Source organism: Sebastes fasciatus, chromosome 18, assembly GCF_043250625.1.
Source record: "Sebastes fasciatus isolate fSebFas1 chromosome 18, fSebFas1.pri, whole genome shotgun sequence".
NCBI classification, from domain to species: domain Eukaryota; kingdom Metazoa; phylum Chordata; class Actinopteri; order Perciformes; family Sebastidae; genus Sebastes; species Sebastes fasciatus.
Window position 1 is genome coordinate 1,057,128 of NC_133812.1, and position 17,047 is coordinate 1,074,174.

Here is a 17,047-nt window from a genome sequence, read left to right on the forward strand (position 1 = left end):
ATACTACACAGTGTACGTACACACTAGATAACAGTTGGGTGTCATGTAGACATTGTAAATATCAGTTAGAGAGTGTTAATGAAGTAAACTGTGTGTCCAGGTCTGCCAGTGTGTCCAGAGCTGACCAGAGACACCATCCCCAGGTCCAGAGATGTGGGACACTTTCTGTCTGTCACTGGTACTGTCATACGCACCAGTGTTGCCAAGGTAACCGCATGGCACACACAGTCGTATTGAATGCTGATCGTCAAACCATTTCACCTCCAACATTTATTCCTTTCTAATCCATCAGTGATTCATGATAACTCAGTGTAAATGATTAATAACTCATGTATGAATCAGCAGCGTTGATGTGATCCTGGTTGTTGAGTTGTTGATGTCAGACTGCTGATGACTAGTTGGTTACATGTAAAGAGCTGGAAAGATACTAACCTGTACCACATCTGGTCCAAGCCCTGACAGAGATATTATTGGAATATTTGACAGACATAGAAACTATGTGAACTAATGTCCAGGTTTTTGTATGGACCGGAGCAAAGTGAGCCGGCCCTACACCATAACACCATAGTCTGTCCCTGACACCATTGGTCAGTCCAGTGTTGAATGAATAGGCGTGGACAGTCCTCACATATAGCTTAGCCATGTCATGTGATATGCTACTTCTTTACATTGATGTCTAATAATGAATCACATTGACCATACACACAGTCAAGCCATATACTAGGTTTCAACCTACAGTAGTTTTGTTCTTTTTCAGTTGGCAGACTGTGGTTAAGAACAGCATGACAGATTGTATTATTCAGTGACTGGAGAACAGGGCCCCCCCTCCCACCAGTCCACCTGTCCACCTGTCCCACCCCTGACTGAAGTAATCTATTACTTTATTTAACCAGGAGTAGTGCCTCACTCAGATTAGTCCTGGCCACGGCAGCAGCAGCACATAGAACATAAAACATAGACCACAAACTAATATTTAAATTAGGGCTGTCAAAGTGAACCCAATAATAAGAATTATTATCTAATAATTCAGTTTTAAAGCTAGAGTGAAGATACAGGTATCATATGAAACTACAACCTAATGAATCCATTGCTACCAACCATGTTATGCTAGCTTGTTGTGAAAGAGGCTAAATAATGCTCCAAACTTACACTGAATTTTGCTGAATCATGTCCATTTTCAAAGGGGTCCCTTGACCTCTGACCTCCAGATGTGTGATTGTAAATGAGTTCTATGGGTACCCACGAGTCTCCCCTTTACAGACATGCCCACTTTATGATAATCACATGCAGTTTGGGGCATAGTCAAGTCAGCACACTGACACACTGACAGCTGTTGTTGCCTGTTGGGCTGCAGTTTGCCATCTTTTGATTTGAGCATATTGTTTTATGCTAAATGCAGTACCTGTGAGGGTTTCTGGACAATATCTGTCATTGTTTTGTGTTAATTGATTTACAACAATAAATATATACATACATTTGCATAAAGCAGCATATTTGTACACTCCCATTTTGATAAGAGTATTAAATATAGTTAATATAATTAAATATAGACAAATCTTCCTTAAAGTACATTTTGAAAGGATAAAAAATCTGTGATAAATTTACGATTAATCACGATGAACTATATCAATCGATTGACAGCACTAATTTAAATAGATTATACTGTACATGATGATGATGATAATTAAATGATAAAAATCAAATAATGAAACTAGGAAATACCCCTAAATTGACATTTTTCCTTTCACAACATGTACTTCTGCAGATGAATTATATTTACTGTGTGTGTATATATATATATATATATATATATATATATATATATATATATAAACTGGAAAAACAAAGTTTGGAAACTTGTGTTTGATGGATTATTTCTCTGTTGTTACAATGCTAATGGTCATTGTATTTTACATCGTTGGAAAGCCTGTTTATTTACCTTCGCAATGATGTCCAACTTTTAAGGATCATGCATTTGTGGGATGAGCAGCACAGCTGATTATGTGGGTAGCGCCCAAGAAAAATTTGCCAAAATGCTCAGCCAATGGTAAACAGTGTATTCTCCTGTTGGAATTGACTCTTGTTTTGAGATGTTTGGTGGATTGGATGATTGAACCCTCTATCAGTAACAAGGAACAAACAAGACATATTGGAAATTTTACACTTTATTCATTTAATACAATATGTCAGGAGCCTCAGTAGCGGGTGGAAGATCCATACGCAGCCACAACAGCCTGGCACCTCCTCCTCATGCTGGTCACCAACCTGGTCACACATTGCTGTGGGATGGCGTTCCATTCCTCAACCAGGATTCGTTGCAGGTCAGCCAACGAGGTGGTGTTGGTCACTCTAACACGTACAGCACGCCCAAGCTGATCCCACAAGTGTTGAATTGGGTTGAGGTCTGGACTCTTGGCAGGCCGTTCCATTCTCTGTACTCCCACATTGTGGAGGTAGTCTGTGATAACCCTGGCTCTGTGGGGGTGAGCGTTGTTTCTTGGAGGATGAAGTAAGGTCCCAGATTGTGGAGATATGGGATCGCCACTGGCTGCAGAATCTCATCCCGATATCTCACTTCATTGAGATGGCCTTCAATGATGACAAGCCTTGTTTTGCCAGTGAGGGAGATGCAGCCCCACACCATGACACTTCCCCCACCAAAAGCTGTTACTCCATCTGCGCAACAATCAGCATAGCGTTCTCCGCGTCGTCTCCATACTTTGACCCTGCCATCCAACTTTCGCAGACAGAACCTGGACTCATCACTGAACATGACATTCCCCCACATGTCGACACCAGCGCAAACGGGCCTGACGGTGAAGGGCAGTCATTGCAGGCTTCCTGGTAGCCTTATGAGAATACACTGTTTACCATTGGCAGAGCATTTTGGCAAATTTTTCTTGGGCGCTACCCACATAATCAGCTGTGCTGCTCATCCCACAAATGCATGATCCTTACAAGTTGGACATCATTGCGAAGGTAAATAAACAGGCTTTCCAACGATGTAAAATACAATGACCATTAGCATTGTAACAACAGAGAAATAATCCATCAAACACAAGTTTCCAGACTTTGTTTTTCCAGTTTATATATATATATATATTATATATATATATTTCATCTGCAGAAGTACATGTTGTGAAAGGAAAAATGTCAGTTTAGGGGTATTTCCTAGTTTCATCATTTGATTTTTATCATTTAATTATCATCATCATCATGTACAGTATAATCTATTTAAATTAGTGCTATCAATCGATTGATATAGTTCATCGTGATTAATCGTAAATTTATCACAGATTTTTTATCCTTTCAAAATGTACTTTAAGGGAGATTTGTCTATATTTAATTATATTAACTATTTAATACTCTTATCAACATGGGAGTGTACAAATATGCTGCTTTTTGCAAATGTATGTATATATTTATTATTGTAAATCAATTAACAACACAAAACAATGACAGATATTGTCTAGAAACCCTCACAGGTACTGCATTTAGCATAAAACAATATGCTCAAATCAAAAGATGGCAAACTGCAGCCCAACAGGCAACAACAGCTGTCAGTGTGCCAGTGTGCTGACTTGACTATGACTTGCCCCAAACTGCATGTGATTATCATAAAGTGGGCATGTCTGTAAAGGGGAGACTCGTGGGTACATATATACTGGAAAAACAAAGTTTGGAAACTTGTTTGGTGGATTATTTCTCTGTTGTTACAATGCTAATTGGCATTGTATTTTATATCGTTGGAAAGCCTGTTTATTTACCTTCGCAATGATGTCCAACTTGTAAGGATCATGCATTTGTGGGATGAGCAGCACAGCTTATTATGTGGGTAGCGCCCAAGAAAAATTTGCCAAAATGCTCTGCCAATGGTAAACAGTGTATTCTCATAAGGCTACCAGGAAGCCTGCAATGACTGCCCTTCACCATCAGGCCCGTTAGCGCTGGTGTCGACAACACAGACAATGGAACCTGAACATGTGGGGGAATGTCATGTTCAGTGATGAGTCCAGGCTCTGTCTGCGAAAGTTGGATGGCAGGGTCAAAGTATGGAGACGACGCGGAGAACGCTATGCTGATTGTTGCACCGATGGAGTAAGAGCTTTTGGTGGGGGCAGTGTCATGGTGTGGGGCGGCATCTCCCTCACTGGCAAAACAAGGCTTGTCATCATTGAAGGCCATCTCAATGAAGTGAGATATCGGGATGAGATTCTGCAGCCAGTGGCTATCCCATATCTCCACAATCTGGGACCTAACTTCATCCTCCAAGAAACAACGTTCGCCCCCACAGAGCCAGGGTTATCACAGAAATGTGGGAGTAGAGAGAATGGAACGGCCTGCCAAGAGTCCAGACCTCAACCCAATTCAACACTTGTAGGATCAGCTTGGGCGTGCTGTACGTGTTGGAGTGACCAACACAACCTCGTTGGCTGACCTGCAACGAATCCTGGTTGAGGAATGGAACGCCATCCCACAGCAACGTGTGACCAGGTTGGTGACCAGCATGAGGAGGAGGTGTCAGGCTGTTGTGGCTGCGTATGGATCTTCCACCCGCTACTGAGGCTCCTGACGGTGTATTAAATGAATAAAGTGTAAAATAGCCAATATGTCTTGTTTGTTGCTTGTTACTGATAGAGAGTTCAATCATCCAATCCACCAAACAACTCAAAACAAGAGTCAACACCAACAGGAGAATACACTGTTTACCATTGACGGAGCATTTTGGCAAATTTTTCTTGGGCGTTACCCACATAATCAGCTGTGCTGCTCATCCCACAAATGCATGATCCTTACAAGTTGGACATCATTGCGAAGGTAAATAAACAGGCTTTCCAACGATGTAAAATACAATGCCAATTAGCATTGTAACAACAGAGAAATAATCCATCAAACACAAGTTTACGAACTTTTTTTTTCCAGTTTATATATATATATATATATATATATATATATATATATATATATATATATATACATCATGAACCAAAATCAGTTCCTGCACAACATCTTCATGTTTTTCTTTAGATGTTTATACTTATAATTCTTCTCCACCTCTCGTAGGTTCTGGAATACGAGCGTGATTACATGTGCACAAAGTGTCGTCACGTCTTCAGCGTGCAGGCTGATTTTGACCAGTTCTACACCTTTGTCCCGCTGGCAGCCTGTCCTAATCCTGAGGGCTGTACTTCATATAAGTTCAGCTGTCTGTCTGGAGGATCTGAGCCTGCTTCCTGCAGGGACTACCAGGAGATCAAGATACAGGAGCAGGTAGGACAGTTCTGTTATGTCTTATTGTATTGCAGAGTGCCTATGTATTGCTCTCTTGGTCAGTGTAAATCTTGCCCCCCCCCACTACAGGTGCAGAGGCTGTCAGTGGGCAGTATTCCTCGTTCTATGGTGGTGGTTCTGGAGGATGATCTGGTGGACAGTTGTAAATCTGGTAAGAACACTTGTGTGCATTATATGGACGACCTCACAGTGATGAGAACCAGAACATTCTGATAACATCATCTCCACTACAACCAGAACATTCTGATAACATCATCTCCACTACAACCAGAACATTCTGATAACATCATCTCCACTACAACCGGAACATTCTGATGACATCATCTCCACTACAACCAGAACATTCTCATAACATCATCTCCACTACAACCAGAACATTCTGATGACATCATCTCCACTATAACCAGAACATTCTGATAACATCATCTCCACTACGACCAGAACATTCTCATGACATCATCTCCACTATAACCAGAACATTCTGATAACATCATCTCCACTACAACCAGAACATTCTGATGACATCATCTCCACTACAACCAGAACATTCTGATAACATCATCTCCACTACAACCAGAACATTCTGATGACATCATCTCCACTATAACCAGAACATTCTGATAACATCATCTCCACTACGACCAGAACATTCTCATGACATCATCTCCACTACAACCAGAACATTCTGATAACATCATTTACACTACAACCAGAACATTCTGATAACATCATCTCCACTACAACCAGAACATTCTAATAACATCATTTACACTACAACCAGAACATTCTGATAACATCATCTCCACTACAACCAGAACATTCTCATAACATCCTTTACACTACAACCAGAACATTCTGATAACATCATCTCCACTACAACCAGAACATTCTCATAACATCATTTACACTACAACCAGAACATTCTGATATCATCATCTCCACTACAACCAGAACATTCTGGTAACATCATCTCCACTACAACCAGAACATTCTGATATCATCATCTCCACTACAACCAGAACATTCTGATATCATCTCCACTACAACCAGAACATTCTGATAACATCATCTCCACTACAACCAGAACATTCTGATATCATCTCCACTACAACCAGAACATTCTGATATCATCATCTTCACTACAACCAGAACATTCTCATAACATAATTTACACTACAACCAGAACATTCTGATAACATCATCTCCACTACAACCAGAACATTCTGATAACATCATCTCCACTACAACCAGAACATTCTGATAACATCATCTCCACTACAACCAGAACATTCTCATAACATCATTTACACTACAACCAGAACATTCTGATATCATCTCCACTACAACCAGAACATTCTGATAACATCATCTCCACTATAACCAGAACATTCTGATATCATCATCTCCACTACAACCAGAACATTCTGATAACATCATCTCCACTACAACCAGAACATTCTCATAACATCCTTTACACTACAACCAGAACATTCTGATAACATCATCTCCACTACAACCAGAACATTCTGATAACATCATCTCCACTACAACCAGAACATTCTCATAACATCATTTACACTACAACCAGAACATTCTGATATCATCATCTCCACTACAACCAGAACATTCTGATAACATCATCTCCACTACAACCAGAACATTCTGATGACATCATCTCCACTATAACCAGAACATTCTGATAACATCATCTCCACTACGACCAGAACATTCTCATGATATCATCTCAACTACAACCAGAACATTCTGATAACATCATCTCCACTACAACCAGAACATTCTGATGACATCATCTCCACTACAACCAGAACATTCTGATAACATCATCTCCACTACAACCAGAACATTCTCATAACATCATTTACACTACAACCAGAACATTCTGATATCATCATCTCCACTACAACCAGAACATTCTGATAACATCATCTCCACTACAACCAGAACATTCTGATATCATCATCTCCACTACAACCAGAACATTCTGATAACATCATCTCCACTGCAACCAGAACATTCTGATAACATCATCTCCACTACAACCAGAACATTCTGATGACATCATCTCCACTATAACCAGAACATTCTGATAACATCATCTCCACTACGACCAGAACATTCTCATGACATCATCTCCACTACAACCAGAACATTCTGATAACATCATTTACACTACAACCAAAACATTCTGATAACATCATCTCCACTACAACCAGAACATTCTAATAACATCATTTACACTACAACCAGAACATTCTGATAACATCATCTCCACTACAACCAGAACATTCTCATAACATCCTTTACACTACAACCAGAACATTCTGATAACATCATCTCCACTACGACCAGAACATTCTCATGATATCATCTCCACTACAACCAGAACATTCTGATAACATCATCTCCACTACAACCAGAACATTCTGATGACATCATCTCCACTACAACCAGAACATTCTGATAACATCATCTCCACTACAACCAGAACATTCTCATAACATCATTTACACTACAACCAGAACATTCTGATATCATCATCTCCACTACAACCAGAACATTCTGATAACATCATCTCCACTACAACCAGAACATTCTGATATCATCATCTCCACTACAACCAGAACATTCTGATAACATCATCTCCACTGCAACCAGAACATTCTGATAACATCATCTCCACTACAACCAGAACATTCTGATGACATCATCTCCACTATAACCAGAACATTCTGATAACATCATCTCCACTACGACCAGAACATTCTCATGACATCATCTCCACTACAACCAGAACATTCTGATAACATCATTTACACTACAACCAGAACATTCTGATAACATCATCTCCACTACAACCAGAACATTCTAATAACATCATTTACACTACAACCAGAACATTCTGATAACATCATCTCCACTACAACCAGAACATTCTCATAACATCCTTTACACTACAACCAGAACATTCTGATAACATCATCTCCACTACAACCAGAACATTCTGATAACATCATCTCCACTACAACCAGAACATTCTCATAACATAATTTACACTACAACCAGAACATTCTGATATCATCATCTCCACTACAACCAGAACATTCTGATAACATCATCTCCACTACAACCAGAACATTCTGATATCATCATCTCCACTACAACCAGAACATTCTGATATCATCATCTCCACTACAACCAGAACATTCTGATAACATCATCTCCACTACAACCAGAACATTCTCATAACATCATTTACACTATAACCAGAACATTCTGATATCATCATCTCCACTAACATCATCTCCACTACATCATCTCCACTATCTCCACTAACATCATCTCCACTACAACCAGAACATTCTGATGACATCATCTCCACTACAACCAGAACATTCTGATGACATCATCTCCACTATAACCAGAACATTCTGATAACATCATCTCCACTACGACCAGAACATTCTCATGACATCATCTCCACTACAACCAGAACATTCTGATAACATCATTTACACTACAACCAGAACATTCTGATAACATCATCTCCACTACAACCAGAACATTCTAATAACATCATTTACACTACAACCAGAACATTCTGATAACATCATCTCCACTACAACCAGAACATTCTAATAACATCATTTACACTACAACCAGAACATTCTGATAACATCATCTCCACTACAACCAGAACATTCTCATAACAACCTTTACACTACAACCAGAACATTCTGATAACATCATCTCCACTACAATCAGAACATTCTCATAACATAATTTACACTACAACCAGAACATTCTGATATCATCATCTCCACTACAACCAGAACATTCTGATAACATCATCTCCACTACAACCAGAACATTCTGATATCATCATCTCCACTACAACCAGAACATTCTGATAACATCATCTCCACTACAACCAGAACATTCTCATAACATCATTTACACTATAACCAGAACATTCTGATATCATCATCTCCACTACAACCAGAACATTCTCATAACATCATCTCCACTACAACCAGAACATTCTGATGACATCATCTCCACTACAACCAGAACATTCTGATGACATCATCTCCACTATAACCAGAACATTCTGATAACATCATCTCCACTACGACCAGAACATTCTCATGACATCATCTCCACTACAACCAGAACATTCTGATAACATCATCTCCACTACAACCAGAACATTCTGATGACATCATCTCCACTACAACCAGAACATTCTGATATCATCTCCACTACAACCAGAACATTCTGATGACATCATCTCCACTATAACCAGAACATTCTGATAACATCATCTCCACTACGACCAGAACATTCTCATGACATCATCTCCACTACAACCAGAACATTCTGATAACATCATTTACACTACAACCAGAACATTCTGATAACATCATCTCCACTACAACCAGAACATTCTAATAACATCATTTACACTACAACCAGAACATTCTGATAACATCATCTCCACTACAACCAGAACATTCTCATAACATCCTTTACACTACAACCAGAACATTCTGATAACATCATCTCCACTACAACCAGAACATTCTGATAACATCATCTCCACTACAACCAGAACATTCTCATAACATCATTTACACTACAACCAGAACATTCTGATATCATCATCTCCACTACAACCAGAACATTCTGATAACATCATCTCCACTACAACCAGAACATTCTGATATCATCATCTCCACTACAACCAGAACATTCTGATAACATCATCTCCACTACAACCAGAACATTCTCATAACATTATTTACACTATAACCAGAACATTCTGATATCATCATCTCCACTACAACCAGAACATTCTGATAACATCATCTCCACTACAACCAGAACATTCTGATATCATCTCCACTACAACCAGAACATTCTGATATCATCATCTTCACTACAACCAGAACATTCTCATAACATAATTTACACTACAACCAGAACATTCTGATAACATCATCTCCACTACAACCAGAACATTCTGATAACATCATCTCCACTACAACCAGAACATTCTCATAACATCATTTACACTACAACCAGAACATTCTGATATCATCATCTCCACTACAACCAGAACATTCTGATAACATCATCTCCACTACAACCAGAACATTCTGATGACATCATCTCCACTATAACCAGAACATTCTGATAACATCATCTCCACTACGACCAGAACATTCTCATGATATCATCTCAACTACAACCAGAACATTCTGATAACATCATCTCCACTACAACCAGAACATTCTGATGACATCATCTCCACTACAACCAGAACATTCTGATAACATCATCTCCACTACAACCAGAACATTCTCATAACATCATTTACACTACAACCAGAACATTCTGATATCATCATCTCCACTACAACCAGAACATTCTGATAACATCATCTCCACTACAACCAGAACATTCTGATATCATCATCTCCACTACAACCAGAACATTCTGATAACATCATCTCCACTGCAACCAGAACATTCTGATAACATCATCTCCACTACAACCAGAACATTCTGATGACATCATCTCCACTATAACCAGAACATTCTGATAACATCATCTCCACTACGACCAGAACATTCTCATGACATCATCTCCACTACAACCAGAACATTCTGATAACATCATTTACACTACAACCAAAACATTCTGATAACATCATCTCCACTACAACCAGAACATTCTAATAACATCATTTACACTACAACCAGAACATTCTGATAACATCATCTCCACTACAACCAGAACATTCTCATAACATCCTTTACACTACAACCAGAACATTCTGATAACATCATCTCCACTACGACCAGAACATTCTCATGATATCATCTCCACTACAACCAGAACATTCTGATAACATCATCTCCACTACAACCAGAACATTCTGATGACATCATCTCCACTACAACCAGAACATTCTGATAACATCATCTCCACTACAACCAGAACATTCTCATAACATCATTTACACTACAACCAGAACATTCTGATATCATCATCTCCACTACAACCAGAACATTCTGATAACATCATCTCCACTACAACCAGAACATTCTGATATCATCATCTCCACTACAACCAGAACATTCTGATAACATCATCTCCACTGCAACCAGAACATTCTGATAACATCATCTCCACTACAACCAGAACATTCTGATGACATCATCTCCACTATAACCAGAACATTCTGATAACATCATCTCCACTACGACCAGAACATTCTCATGACATCATCTCCACTACAACCAGAACATTCTGATAACATCATTTACACTACAACCAGAACATTCTGATAACATCATCTCCACTACAACCAGAACATTCTAATAACATCATTTACACTACAACCAGAACATTCTGATAACATCATCTCCACTACAACCAGAACATTCTCATAACATCCTTTACACTACAACCAGAACATTCTGATAACATCATCTCCACTACAACCAGAACATTCTGATAACATCATCTCCACTACAACCAGAACATTCTCATAACATAATTTACACTACAACCAGAACATTCTGATATCATCATCTCCACTACAACCAGAACATTCTGATAACATCATCTCCACTACAACCAGAACATTCTGATATCATCATCTCCACTACAACCAGAACATTCTGATATCATCATCTCCACTACAACCAGAACATTCTGATAACATCATCTCCACTACAACCAGAACATTCTCATAACATCATTTACACTATAACCAGAACATTCTGATATCATCATCTCCACTAACATCATCTCCACTACATCATCTCCACTATCTCCACTAACATCATCTCCACTACAACCAGAACATTCTGATGACATCATCTCCACTACAACCAGAACATTCTGATGACATCATCTCCACTATAACCAGAACATTCTGATAACATCATCTCCACTACGACCAGAACATTCTCATGACATCATCTCCACTACAACCAGAACATTCTGATAACATCATTTACACTACAACCAGAACATTCTGATAACATCATCTCCACTACAACCAGAACATTCTAATAACATCATTTACACTACAACCAGAACATTCTGATAACATCATCTCCACTACAACCAGAACATTCTAATAACATCATTTACACTACAACCAGAACATTCTGATAACATCATCTCCACTACAACCAGAACATTCTCATAACAACCTTTACACTACAACCAGAACATTCTGATAACATCATCTCCACTACAATCAGAACATTCTCATAACATAATTTACACTACAACCAGAACATTCTGATATCATCATCTCCACTACAACCAGAACATTCTGATAACATCATCTCCACTACAACCAGAACATTCTGATATCATCATCTCCACTACAACCAGAACATTCTGATAACATCATCTCCACTACAACCAGAACATTCTCATAACATCATTTACACTATAACCAGAACATTCTGATATCATCATCTCCACTACAACCAGAACATTCTCATAACATCATCTCCACTACAACCAGAACATTCTGATGACATCATCTCCACTACAACCAGAACATTCTGATGACATCATCTCCACTATAACCAGAACATTCTGATAACATCATCTCCACTACGACCAGAACATTCTCATGACATCATCTCCACTACAACCAGAACATTCTGATAACATCATCTCCACTACAACCAGAACATTCTGATGACATCATCTCCACTACAACCAGAACATTCTGATATCATCTCCACTACAACCAGAACATTCTGATGACATCATCTCCACTATAACCAGAACATTCTGATAACATCATCTCCACTACGACCAGAACATTCTCATGACATCATCTCCACTACAACCAGAACATTCTGATAACATCATTTACACTACAACCAGAACATTCTGATAACATCATCTCCACTACAACCAGAACATTCTAATAACATCATTTACACTACAACCAGAACATTCTGATAACATCATCTCCACTACAACCAGAACATTCTCATAACATCCTTTACACTACAACCAGAACATTCTGATAACATCATCTCCACTACAACCAGAACATTCTGATAACATCATCTCCACTACAACCAGAACATTCTCATAACATCATTTACACTACAACCAGAACATTCTGATATCATCATCTCCACTACAACCAGAACATTCTGATAACATCATCTCCACTACAACCAGAACATTCTGATATCATCATCTCCACTACAACCAGAACATTCTGATAACATCATCTCCACTACAACCAGAACATTCTCATAACATTATTTACACTATAACCAGAACATTCTGATATCATCATCTCCACTACAACCAGAACATTCTGATAACATCATCTCCACTACAACCAGAACATTCTGATATCATCTCCACTACAACCAGAACATTCTGATATCATCATCTTCACTACAACCAGAACATTCTCATAACATAATTTACACTACAACCAGAACATTCTGATAACATCATCTCCACTACAACCAGAACATTCTGATAACATCATCTCCACTACAACCAGAACATTCTCATAACATCATTTACACTACAACCAGAACATTCTGATATCATCTCCACTACAACCAGAACATTCTGATAACATCATCTCCACTATAACCAGAACATTCTGATAACATCATCTCCACTATAACCAGAACATTCTGATATCATCATCTCCACTACAACCAGAACATTCTGATAACATCATTTACACTACGACCAGAACATTCTGCTAACATAATTTACACTACGACCAGAACATTCTGATAACATCATCTCCACTACAACCAGAACATTCTGATATCATCATCTCCACTACAACCAGAACATTCTCATAACATCCTTTACACTACAACCAGAACATTCTGATAACATCATCTCCACTACAACCAGAACATTCTGATAACATCATCTCCACTACAACCAGAACATTCTCATAACATCATTTACACTACAACCAGAACATTCTGATATCATCATCTCCACTACAACCAGAACATTCTGATAACATCATCTCCACTACAACCAGAACATTCTGATATCATCATCTCCACTACAACCAGAACATTCTCATAACATCATCTCCACTACAACCAGAACATTCTGATGACATCATCTCCACTATAACCAGAACATTCTGATAACATCATCTCCACTACGACCAGAACATTCTCATGATATCATCTCCACTACAACCAGAACATTCTGATAACATCATCTCCACTACAACCAGAACATTCTGATGACATCATCTCCACTACAACCAGAACATTCTGATAACATCATCTCCACTACAACCAGAACATTCTCATAACATCATTTACACTACAACCAGAACATTCTGATATCATCTCCACTACAACCAGAACATTCTGATAACATCATCTCCACTACAACCAGAACATTCTGATATCATCATCTCCACTACAACTAGAACATTCTGATAACATCATCTCCACTACAACCAGAACATTCTCATAACATCATTTACACTACAACCAGAACATTCTGATGACATCATCTCCACTATAACCAGAACATTCTGATAACATCATCTCCACTACGACCAGAACATTCTCATGACATCATCTCCACTACGACCAGAACATTCTGATAACATCATTTACACTACAACCAGAACATTCTGATAACATCATCTCCACTACAACCAGAACATTCTAATAACATCATTTACACTACAACCAGAACATTCTGATAACATCATCTCCACTACAACCAGAACATTCTGATAACATCATCTCCACTACAACCAGAACATTCTCATAACATCATTTACACTACAACCAGAACATTCTGATATCATCATCTCCACTACAACCAGAACATTCTGATAACATCATCTCCACTACAACCAGAACATTCTGATGACATCATCTCCACTATAACCAGAACATTCTGATAACATCATCTCCACTACGACCAGAACATTCTCATGATATCATCTCCACTACAACCAGAACATTCTGATAACATCATCTCCACTACAACCAGAACATTCTGATGACATCATCTCCACTATAACCAGAACATTCTGATAACATCATCTCCACTACAACCAGAACATTCTCATAACATCATTTACACTACAACCAGAACATTCTGATATCATCATCTCCACTACAACCAGAACATTCTGATAACATCATCTCCACTACAACCAGAACATTCTGATATCATCATCTCCACTACAACCAGAACATTCTGATAACATCATCTCCACTACAACCAGAACATTCTCATAACATCATTTACACTATAACCAGAACATTCTGATATCATCATCTCCACTACAACCAGAACATTCTGATAACATCATCTCCACTGCAACCAGAACATTCTGATAACATCATCTCCACTACAACCAGAACATTCTGATGACATCATCTCCACTATAACCAGAACATTCTGATAACATCATCTCCACTACGACCAGAACATTCTCATGACATCATCTCCACTACAACCAGAACATTCTGATAACATCATTTACACTACAACCAGAACATTCTGATAACATCATCTCCACTACAACCAGAACATTCTAATAACATCATTTACACTACAACCAGAACATTCTGATAACATCATCTCCACTACAACCAGAACATTCTCATAACATCCTTTACACTACAACCAGAACATTCTGATAACATCATCTCCACTACAACCAGAACATTCTGATAACATCATCTCCACTACAACCAGAACATTCTCATAACATAATTTACACTACAACCAGAACATTCTGATATCATCATCTCCACTACAACCAGAACATTCTGATAACATCATCTCCACTACAACCAGAACATTCTGATATCATCATCTCCACTACAACCAGAACATTCTGATAACATCATCTCCACTACAACCAGAACATTCTCATAACATCATTTACACTATAACCAGAACATTCTGATATCATCTTCTCCACTACAACCAGAACATTCTCATAACATCATCTCCACTACAACCAGAACATTCTGATGACATCATCTCCACTACAACCAGAACATTCTGATGACATCATCTCCACTACAACCAGAACATTCTGATGACATCATCTCCACTATAACCAGAACATTCTGATAACATCATCTCCACTACGACCAGAACATTCTCATGACATCATCTCCACTACGACCAGAACATTCTGATAACATCATCTCCACTACAACCAGAACATTCTGATGACATCATCTCCACTACAACCAGAACATTCTGATAACATCATCTCCACTACAACCAGAACATTCTGATGACATCATCTCCACTATAACCAGAACATTCTGATAACATCATCTCCACTACGACCAGAACATTCTCATGACATCATCTCCACTACAACCAGAACATTCTGATAACATCATTTACACTACAACCAGAACATTCTGATAACATCATCTCCACTACAACCAGAACATTCTAATAACATCATTTACACTACAACCAGAACATTCTGATAACATCATCTCCACTATAACCAGAACATTCTCATAACATCCTTTACACTACAACCAGAACATTCTGATAACATCATCTCCACTACAACCAGAACATTCTGATAACATCATCTCCACTACAACCAGAACATTCTCATAACATCATTTACACTACAACCAGAACATTCTGATATCATCATCTCCACTACAACCAGAACATTCTGATAACA

The 17,047-nt window shown here is 38.5% G+C and overlaps 1 protein-coding gene across 4 annotated transcripts in view; it reads left to right on the forward strand.

Moving 5' to 3' along the window:
- The window catches only part of mcm9 (minichromosome maintenance 9 homologous recombination repair factor), a 46,504-nt gene that overhangs the window by 5,451 nt on the left and 24,006 nt on the right, over nt 1-17,047 (forward strand). For 3 of the 4 annotated variants that reach the window (XM_074615447.1, XM_074615449.1, XM_074615451.1), the window contains 3 exons: nt 101-207; nt 5,065-5,271; nt 5,362-5,443. In XM_074615447.1, coding sequence (XP_074471548.1) covers nt 101-207; nt 5,065-5,271; nt 5,362-5,443 — 396 coding nt within the window. The remainder of the gene's footprint in view (nt 1-100; nt 208-5,064; nt 5,272-5,361; nt 5,444-17,047) is intronic. The other variant, XM_074615450.1, reaches the window with a different exon arrangement.